General features: G+C 34.6%; 1 protein-coding gene and 1 pseudogene across 1 annotated transcript; one reads left to right on the top strand and one right to left on the bottom strand.

Annotated features, from left to right (window-relative positions):
- The first annotated feature begins 580 nt into the window (after positions 1 to 580).
- On the top strand, positions 581 to 2,854 carry LOC116132348 (annotated as a pseudogene).
- A 1,345-nt stretch (positions 2,855 to 4,199) lies between these two features.
- On the bottom strand, positions 4,200 to 6,469 carry LOC116132347 (putative SNAP25 homologous protein SNAP30). The gene is made up of 6 exons (XM_031417992.1): positions 6,323 to 6,469; positions 5,386 to 5,907; positions 4,901 to 4,994; positions 4,690 to 4,817; positions 4,352 to 4,605; positions 4,200 to 4,299 (listed from the first exon to the last, which is right to left on the bottom strand). Exons 2-6 carry the CDS (start codon positions 5,821 to 5,823, stop codon positions 4,200 to 4,202), a joined length of 1,014 nt encoding a protein of 337 aa, XP_031273852.1. The 5' UTR covers positions 5,824 to 5,907; positions 6,323 to 6,469.
- Positions 6,470 to 10,808: the final 4,339 nt, after the last annotated feature.

Raw genomic sequence — 10,808 nt, 5'->3', positions numbered from 1 at the left:
AAGAGTATGTAGCGATTGAGAATTGAAATGGAATTAGGTTAGGATTTAATTGAATTTGGATTTCTACAGGGTATATATTAGAATGGTGTTTTTTTTTTTTTTTTTTTTTACGATAATTCTCTCTAGAGAAACATCAATAATTATGATGGAGGGTAAAAAAAAATGGCTGTCTAATATACTTTTACGCAATTAATCTTATTCTTATAACTATTTTCAGTTTGCGTGTATTTAAAAAAAAAAACACATAAGCGAAAAGAAGCTTTAACGTAAATACACCAAACGAGAGAACTGGTCATTTTGGTTGGTTGATCCTTTCTTTATAAACATTAAATAGCTTAATCCGAATACCCTCAATATCTGTAAATTACATCTTTGTCCTTGTTTTAATTGTATAACATCTCCTTCACCAACCATCTCGCCCATTTCCTCCGCTATCCACCATGATCGCTCTTTGTTCTCCTCTTCTCACCAAACCCGCCTCCTCCTCCACCCTCACTCTACCATTTTCCCCAAATCTTAAACAAAATCAGGCGACACCGTTTTGATCAAATGGTACAACGTTCCTTCACTTCCAAACTTGATGGCTCGGCATCTATCACCACCCGACTCACATGAGCAAAATTTTACGGCTACAAGTTCCTCTCAACCTCACCCTCATGGGCCAAGGATGGGGCTCCATTTCTTTGCCCTTAACCAATCTCCGCTCCAACTACACCTTCCGGATCTTCCGCTGGACCGAGTCCAAATCAATCCCAAAAAACACGATCACGACCACAATCCCATACCTGGTACGGCCATTTTTGGCCCAATCGGAACAGCTCGGGTTTGCATTGGGCCGTGGGCCGGAGCAGGTGCATTTGGCGTATACGGATGAGGAGAGTGAGTGAGGGTGATGTTTGTGGCGGGAGATGGGGAGAAGAGGTGTGTGAGGTACGGGAAAGAGAGAAGGAATGAGTGACGTGGCTGTGGCACGTGTGGAGAGGTATGAGGTAGATCATTTGTGTCATGCCCCTGCCAATCGGAGCGAGGATGGAGAGATCCGGGTGGATTTTGATGCAGTCATGAAGGGTCTCAAGAAAGGTGTAAGTATATTATCAGGTAATTGATCTTGGCTTTAATTTGATTAGTTTAAATTTCTTGTCATTTCATAGATTGTTGTGTAATCAATTTCTTCTTTTAGTTGGTTAAGATGGATAATTGTGGAAAAAAATTATAGCTTAGTTGTTGAATTATGTCGTTTCCCTATTAATTTTAACTATTAATGAATATGCTCGATTAGTTTAAACATTTCTCCACCTTTTAGATCAGAGTTAATTGAAGCTCTTACGGTAGTTATGATCTCAGTTGCTATTTATATGGTTCATCGGTGTAAGAGTATATGCATCTGAGGAGAAAAATAAATATCCTTTTTTGGCATTGGTGTTGTGCCCCTTGTTCGTTGTAGCCAAAATTGTGGTCGGTAACTGTGTTTACCTCCTTAGCCTATCATTTGAGTAGGAATATCTATGCTGTTTATGACAGGTTGGAAGTGACTCTAAAGGTTGGAGTGAGACTTACAGCTTTGTGTCTCGGAACGAAGATTCAAATGAAACAATAGCTTTTTTATTTGGAGATATGGGAACTGCAACACCTTACACAACATTTGTCCGTACACAAGATGAAAGCATATCCACAATGAAGTGGATCCTTCGTGACATTAAAGCTCTTGGTGACAAGCCCGCTTTTGTTTCACATATTGGAGATATCAGCTATGCAAGAGGTTACTCTTGGTTGTGGGACCACTTTTTCACACAAATTGAACCAGTTGCATCCAGAGTAGCATACCATGTTTGCATCGGTAATCATGAGTATGATTGGCCTTCACAGCCTTGGAAACCTGATTGGTCACAATGGATTTATGGAACTGATGGTGGTGGTGAATGTGGAGTACCCTACAGCCTTAAGTTTCACATGCCTGGGAACTCTTCAGAACCAACTGGAAGCCATGCTCCGGCAACTCGAAACCTTTACTATTCAATGAATGTTGGGGTGGTACATTTTGTCTACTTTTCAACTGAGACCAATTTTCTTAAGGGAAGCAACCAATATAATTTTATAAAGCATGATTTAGCGTCAGTTGATAGGAAAAAGACCCCGTTTGTGGTTGTCCAAGGGCACAGGCCAATGTACACTACAAGCAATGAAGTTAGAGATACGCTGATGAGGGAGAAAATGCTTGAGCACTTGGAACCTTTGTTTGTGAAATATAATGTGAGTATTGCATTGTGGGGTCATGTCCACAGATATGAGAGGTTTTGTCCACTGAATAACTTCACCTGTGGGAGCATGGGCCTGAATGGGGAGGAAGGACAGGCATTTCCGGTTCACATCGTGATTGGGATGGCAGGACAAGACTGGCAACCTATATGGGAACCTAGAGCTGACCATCCAGATGACCCAGTCTTCCCACAACCTTATCGGTCTTTGTACCGGGGGGGTGAATTTGGGTACACTAGGTTGGTTGCTACAAAGGAGAAGCTTACCTTTTCCTATGTAGGGAACCATGATGGGGAGGTACATGATACGTTTGAGATCCTGGCATCTGGGCAGGTCCTCAATGGCGATGGTGATAGTAGTGATGGTGGCATTGGTAGTACAGAAGCCAAGAGTCAGGTGGTTGACTCTACCTTTTCATGGTACGTCAAGGTAGCAAGTGTCTTGGTACTTGGGACTTTTGTGGGCTATGTTCTTGGTTTTGTTTCACACAGTAGGAAAGTAGCTGCTTCTGGAAGAAACTGGACTCCTGTGAAGAGTGATGATACATGAAGTATGTTACATTGAAGCATATTGATTGTTGGAAATTGCAAATATTCTCATTGATCCAATTTTCAAGACCTGGTCCAGTGAGGTATGAAGTTGTCAGCCAATGGTTTCCCACAGTCTGGACTGGATAAGAAGATGGAATAAAATGGTATGGCCATAATGCTTGTGAATAACATTTTGTAGATACGCAATTTCCCATCTATTGTAAAATAAGATTATTGAATGACTCTTTTCATTTAGTTGGAAGGAGGACAGCTTTGAAGCATAACTTTGCCTGTTTGTCAAATTAAGATGTTACTGTACAAGCTTAAAAGTACTTGTATACATGATCTTATGTTACTTTTATATCTTGTTTTGGTGGCTAACAAGTCCCAATCTTCTATGATTCGCATTGATTTTGATGGAATTCTAACGATGCTAAATGTGATTATTGATATATAGGCAAAGCCTCGGAAGTATTGATTTTCTGAAATCTAATATCTTTCTGTGTTCTGCGTGTCTAGGAATTATCAGTTTTCTTAATCTTCCGAACCTACTAGTTGTAACGAGCAAGATATTTTGTGTCCTCAAATTTTTTTCTGCCTGAAGTATCTGGGTCTGGCCTTAGCATTAATATGGTGAAATTCCCGGTCTGAAGGTTTAATTAATGACAGATAACCAAAATGTTCCCTCGAAATACTGTTATTTGTGCAAATTATATAGGCAAATTTTTGTATAACAAAGACTAAAGGATTCGAGGGTCATTGAACCTTGCATGACCTGGCAGGAAATGAATTGGGTTACCGACTCCGCTACTAAAACTCGGGGTCCTGTTGCCAGTTATGAAATCTATTTATTAGTTTTACAAATTTAAAGTCATCAGGCAATATCATTTCGGAAAGCAATATATAAAATCCATTCTCATAAATTCTAAAATTAAATTTCAATTTTTTCCTATTAAATTTAAGCCGAGCATTGTCAAGTACAGAGCTTTCTCTTGTAGTGTAAATATTGGAAACAAATTCTAGTTTAACTGTCGAGTATTCTCCTCTAGTAAATTATTTTTATTGTTCATTTGAGCCTGTCATGTTCGCTTATTTCTGGATATAAAACATTTGATCTTATCATTTTTATAATTTCTCATCCCTTTATTTTGATCTCCCGTATAGATTGAATTATCAAATTGGTCATCTAAAGCAAAAGTAAAGCAATGTTTGCTCCTGGAAAGAATGATCAGTTTTATTAACTAAAAGTTTGAAGTGTAAAATAATACATACATCATATACCAAGGACATATTCCAAAAAAATAAAAAAATATAAAGAAAATTGTAAAAAGAATGTTGTTGTTGCACATCAGAATGAAAATGTAGAAAAGACTGACAGTGGCTAAAGAAATTTCTGAGAAGGTTTATAGTCATTCACTTTCCAAGCAGACGGCGTGTACGCTGGTTTGCATCTTTAACTCGAGAGTTGAGCTCATCCACGTCGTCAGAGAGATGATCAAGAGACTTGTTTTGCCTAGATTTGCCAAATTATTAGAACATTGTGTATTTGTAAGATTGAAGCAAACAAACAAGTGACTTCTTCCAAGAACAAGGCTTGTGGTAAGAAAAACCAACATGAAATCTTAACATGGTTCCAGAAGAAGTATTCAATGAAATTCATAAAATTGTGTACACATAAAAGTTTATTAGAAATTTCATAAGCCAGGAACAACACAACTAACCTGTCAAGTTCGCTTCCCATATCAGCTGCCATGCCCTTCAAATCACCCAAGATGTTACTTAAATCTGAAAGGGCATCATCTTGTTTCTCCTTCTCCAACTGTTTTTGCAAAACAATAGTTACAAGTCCAGCAATAATACTGCTAAAGTTGTATACAAATAATCAACATATGCAGATACAAACCTCTACTTTCTTCATGGCATTTGTTGGTTCAGAAGGTGTCCTACTAGCTGTGCGTCCCCCCGCTGCAGGAGGTATACCCAATTTGTCCCTCTGCTCCAAGTAGTTTTCACTTCTTTTGGATGGTTGATCTGCCAAGCCAAGAAGTTACCAAATAGAATATATTCGAATAAATTCATGAGGAAAGTGAAAGAAGCCAATAATGTTAGCAGACCTGGCGTGGTTAAAGGCCCTGTAATATCTCGAGTCTTCTTTGGCTTCCACGTTTTCGAGAACATGCCACCAAGATCATTTAAGAGTTTCTCACCCTGAAATTGACATTATAAGATTAAGAAAAAAAAAATTCCATCGACAACAAAAGCCACTTGAAGGAATCAAGGAAACAATCACAAGAACACCAAACACTGGCTATGAATGCAAAGACAAAAAGAAATTGAGAAAAAAAAAAAATCGCTTTATGACTATCCATTGCACCACCATGTGTGATCCAAGAAAAATTAACAATAGCAATCTAATTTTGGATATATGCCTATATTGATCCAATTTTTATTTGAAGGTTTAAAAGGGATTTGTTGTTTTGTTATATTAGTCATCATTTCACAGTTTCCTAGTAAACCTTAACGATTAACTGTTCTCAATTTGACTCATCCTTTTTGAGTGAAAGATATTCATTAAAAAAAAAAAGGCTAATGATCTTACCTTACTCAAATCTTTATCAGTCGCAGCAGCCATCTCGTGTGTCCTATGAATTTGGTCACCCTGATGATGCAACATTTCAAGTGTCTTCGTAGCATCCCCTCTGATGTCCTCAGCAATCCTTAGGCAGTTCTTAGTAGTATTAGTTGTTTCCTCGGCCTTATACACAGCATAATTCTCAAGTTGTTGCACACTTTGACTCTGAAGTCCTCCTGAGTCGCGGAAATCATTCTTGTACTTGTCTCTTGATCCTGATGAAGAGTACCCGGACGATGGATTATCACTGAAGTCTGGAGTAATGAGTACAGGTTCAGAAGCAGTTCGCCTTGCCGTCTTTAAACTTTGCTTCTTACATTCATCATCCGAAGTATAAGTAGGCTTTGAAGACGGTTGTGGGTCTACTGGCTTTGGCTTCGAAGAAGACCACAAAAAACCTAACATTTTGAAAATCAACTACAAAATTGTTTAATTAAATGTCCAAAAACCAAAATGGCTGGATCCTCAACCAATTATCCACAATGACACCTGCGAACAAGCAATAAACAATCTCAATTAGAAAAAATTGTATCTTTGCAATCACTTTTGCCATATATGATTAAATTCTAGAACATGTTAATGATGTAAACACCAATTTTTCCTTAAAAAAAGTAACCATGTTGAGGTACCCAGAGATTAATCATCTATAATAAACTGAATTATCGCTACATTAAATATAAAGAAACTATAAATTAGCAATTAAAACATGTAATTCAACAATATGAACCCAGAACTAAGAAAATCACAAATGAAACACATTAAGATACAGTAAATAAGAATATCAATAATAAATCCACCACATTGCAAATGTAAGAACACAGACCAAAGAAAAATGGTTCAAACTACAATCCACGAACAAAATTAAGTTGAAAAGAAAACATGAGAGGGAAAGACAAATGGGCACCTCTTTAAAGAATCCAAATAAAGGAAAAATGGAAATGGGTTTGTGAAGAAACAAGAAGAGAGAGGAAGTGAAGATTAGAAATGCTATGTTTATATGGTTTGATTCTTTGGAGAAATCAAACAGATGGGAGGCGCCGCGCAAAAGGGGACAAGAGGAAGACCAAGGATCTTCTCAGACTGTTTTTTTAGACCGTTGGGTTTCCAAATTTCCCTTTTTTTTTTTTTTTTTGTGTGGAAATTAGGGTGTAAAATAAAGATGACGCGTGTAACTAATTCACAGTTTCATTCCGGTAGAAATTTTGATTGGATTCAATTCGACAAAAAGATTTAGACACAATAGATAATAAGAAAAAGAGTGAATAACAATTTCCCACCCAAGGTTTGCCAGAATTATTTTTCCATCCATAAACTTTGAGAAAAGCTACAAAAAGACTAATACCCTTTACTATTTGGCTTTATAATTTTTTATGAGGATGAATAACATTTTTCCACCCAAACTTTATTAAATGTATTTTTCACCCCTAGTTTGGTTTATATTAATTTTAGGGTTAATAAATTTAAAAAGTATTTTTAAAAAACTTAAAAAAGAAGCCTGACAGACATTGCAAGCCTTGTTCTAGTTGGACAATGGCCAGATTGATGCCACACCAGGTCATTGGGCTTGGAGTGGCTCCGATTTGGCCACAACGGACCAGATCGTGCCTTTTACGACTGACGTGGCCAACTTAGAACAATGATAACGCAACCTTGATCCGGCAATGCTTGGCCAGATCAAGGTCGACATGGCCTTGATCCAACCATGCTTGCCCTGATCAAGGCCAATTTGGCCTTGATCTAACCATGCCATCGAGGCCAATAGCATCGGCTTCGTTGCCAGAGTTGTTAGCTTTTTCTTTTTTCAAATATTTTAATTTGATTTTTCTATACATTTTTTAATTTTTAAATATTTAAAAATAAAATCAGTTATTAAAATAAAAAAATCATAAATCATAAAAAAAAAAAATTTAAAAAAATTTAAAAAAATTTTAAAATTGAAAAAAAAAATAGTTGGCTGGAGTCTCCAGGTGCAATAGTGACCAACTATTTTTTTTCCATTTTTTTATTTTTTTATTTTTCAAATTTTCATAATTTTTTATCTTCAATTTTTCTTCTTTTTTTACATTTTTTTTAGTTTTTTAATTATTTTTTATATAATTTCATAAAATATATACAATTTTAATGAAATGTTGTTTTGTAGTTTTATAAATATTTAGTTGACATATAATAATTTTAGAAACACATATTTGAAAAGTGAAATCTTCATTGTAATTATAGAAATTGAAGATAAGAGTTTAAATAACTAATTTTTAAGTTGGCGAAGGAAATTTTATTTGTTTGTAATTTAGGGGTGTAAGTAACGTTAACCCTATAATATATATTCTGTGAACTGATAAGAATGCCCTTTTGCTGTAAAAACTAATGTCGGAATGTAATGATGGGTGGGAAAATGCTTTTTTCAAAGTTTATGGGTGGTAATAGCTATGGCAAACTTTAGGTGGAAAATTATCAGTCACTCTAAGAAAAATCCCAATCAGTCCAAAGAAATACCGTGCCATGATAATAATGAATATATGCTGTACTTAAATCTTAATATGAATGAAATATTTGTATTACTCATTTAATATAATATATATTTTACCATATTATTTAACTTATGTTTTTATTGAGGGTCATGTATGGGCAAAAAATTGTGTAATACCCAAGATGTCAAAGGTATATTCCTAACTCAAAATAGTCATTTAGATGTTAATTTTATGTTAAAATACATAAAATCTAACTAAGGGTAAAATAGTCAATTCATTTGGAACGATATGAATCAATTATCCATAGAAAAGTATTAGGGGCAAAATAGTCATTTTGCCTATGGATAAGCATTGAAAAAGTCAAGGATGAGTAGGCTTAATTGCATTTAATGACATTAAATAAGTAATAACTATGTTTAGTGCGAAATGACCAAAATGATCTTATATGAAGAATTAAGAACTTATGAGTTATACAATTAAAATAATTGGGCCAATAGTATAATTTTGGAAAATTAATGAAATATTTTCTTATAAATAAGAGAAAATTCGTTCAAGCCAAGGGAGATCGCATTTCTTCAACCTTTCTTCCATTTTCTCTCAAATCTTCCATGAAACAAGCTTTCTTTCTTTAAGTTTTAAAAGAGTTTTGCATAATTTTTCAAGGAGAACAAGATAGGAACCTTGGATCTTCAAGTTGAAAGGTTTAAGGTAAGGATTAAAAACCCTAGTTTTGATGTGATTTGAAGATTTGAAGTAGATGTTGAGGTATAATGTTATATATGTAGGATTAAGGTGTGAAAGAAGATAAAGGCAAAAGTTTGTGTGGAGGAATTCTTTAAAAGGTAAGGAAGAACCTCCCATGACTTTAGGGATTATACTAGGGTTTGTAGATTTTAATGAAACCTTAAATAAGGTTTTAAGGCATAGAATTAGTTGATGACAACTGTAGTTGAACTCATTTATTCTATTTATTGCCTTGAATTCATTATACATGAAGTTATTGCTATTTATGTTTTATGAGTTGTTATTGTTTGATTGAAGAAAATGAGTGTGGATATCGATTATGGCAAAACTTATAGTATTGGAGGCCACATGGTGTTGAATGTTTGCTATTAGAAGTGTTATGTGTTGTTTGCATTAGCTTACAATATATAACAATAATGGATGATTATGGGAATGAGATTTTACACTTCCTTTAAGATGTTAAAGACTATTAAGGGAGATTTTTTGATCCATAAGTTGACCATTGGTTAATTGTCAACAGGAATTGATGTGCATAGTTTAATATGAAAAATTTGGATTTGTAAGTTAGGGGTTATGTTAACACGCTTCATATTTTGACCATAACTTGAGTTATAAAAATTGAAATGAGATGATTCTTGAAACAATAGAAATTTAGACATACCCTACAACTTTTATGTTTAGGCCAAGAGCCAATTCGTTTAGGAATGGATGGAAAATGGCCTAAAGTATAAGCTTCTAGTTTTAAAGTTTAAGATTTAACATAATTAATTCTTATGTATGAATTGATTTATATTGATGTGATTAAGTCATGTACTAATGTTTACCCATTAGTTAGATGATCTTTGAAAGATATCATGGTCATGATGTCAATGCATGATTAATGTTATAAAATGGTTGAAGATGCAATGTAATACATGTTTTAAGATGCTGAATGTGAGCAAGAGGTATGTCAATGAATTGATAATCCTAAATGAATTAAAGTATTAAGCTCACTAATATGTATTTACATGCCATAAGATGTTAGAGATGCATATAACATGGGAAAACACGTAAGCAATCCTTGTATACCGGTTGAGGAAAGATGATATATGCTTTAGATGCTAAATACCGCGTAAGCACGCCTCCGATGATATGCTTTAGATGAATTTGAAGCTAGATGATATGAAGTGCTTAAGACACTAAGAAAATTTGATCGGCTAAATTGTAAATGCTTCATATGCATTTAGTTGCATTACATGAGTTATGATGTTTTTACATCATGAGATGATTTATACTCATATTGGATGATATTTAAAAGTTATATCATGACATGTAATGTTTGTGTACTATGTTTACATACTTATTTGTATGTGTATGCATTGATGTTTATATAGTCATGGGATAAAATGATGAAAACCAAGATGATTTAGAAAAAAAAAAAAAAAAAAAAAAAAGAAGTATACCTAGATGTAAAAGATAAGAGGTGTGTTAACAAATATTTTTAAATGAAGGTCAAATAACACATTTAGAATGAAATAGATCATTCCTTACTGAGCGATTAGCGCTCACTCTTTCATTGTTGATTGCTTTGCAGGTAGACCAGAAGTGAAGGATGCTAGAGACAGCGGGGCTACACGTGAGGGGAGATGATTTATTGTCATCTTGATGTAAATAATGTAAATGATAAATGTTTGTGAAACACCTTTGGAAGCTTCCACTTTATAAATATGTTTTGATTGTGTAATTTTTGGATAAATTCTTAAAGTTTTTGAAATTATAAGTTTGGATCCTGCGTGACATCTTATATGAATGTTTTGGATATTATTATTATTATCCTTACACAAGTTTTTTCTAAATACAACTCGTTTTCCAGACATGTATCCTCGGGAGTCTCATTGGGGGATATTCAGAGGATACCTGACTGGAGGGGGGTTTTACAAATTGTCTTGGGCCTTATCAGACCCAAGTTCGTAACATTTACAACATGGCTCAAGACCATGACCCAATCCCAGGTAGGCCTATTAGCCCATATTACCTATTAAGGTTCCAGTGTTCTATTCAAACCCTAAAGACATTCGCTTCTTATTTCACCACTATCCTAATTCTCCTAGGAGATCCATCTATATCTTAATTCATTTAAGATCTTGAATCTTATATCAATTAGGACTCTTATTATTCCAAAAGGCTAGTAAATCAAAGACT

The sequence above is a fragment of the Pistacia vera genome, unplaced genomic scaffold (assembly GCF_008641045.1).
Source record: "Pistacia vera cultivar Batoury unplaced genomic scaffold, PisVer_v2 Contig250, whole genome shotgun sequence".
NCBI classification, from domain to species: domain Eukaryota; kingdom Viridiplantae; phylum Streptophyta; class Magnoliopsida; order Sapindales; family Anacardiaceae; genus Pistacia; species Pistacia vera.
This window is presented reverse-complemented; position numbering and strand designations above follow the sequence as displayed.

Excerpts from the sequence above, each read along its gene's own strand:
- LOC116132347 (XM_031417992.1), bottom strand. The coding sequence starts at position 5,823 with ATGTTAGGTTTTTTGTGGTCTTCTTCGAAGCCAAAGCCAGTAGACCCA. Across the intron at positions 4,995-5,385 it reads CTGATAAAGATTTGAGTAAG|GGTGAGAAACTCTTAAATGA; the intron begins GTAAGATCATTA and ends TGTCAATTTCAG. Across the intron at positions 4,300-4,351 it reads TTGGAAGAAGTCACTTGTTT|GCAAAACAAGTCTCTTGATC; the intron begins GTTTGCTTCAAT and ends TGGCAAATCTAG.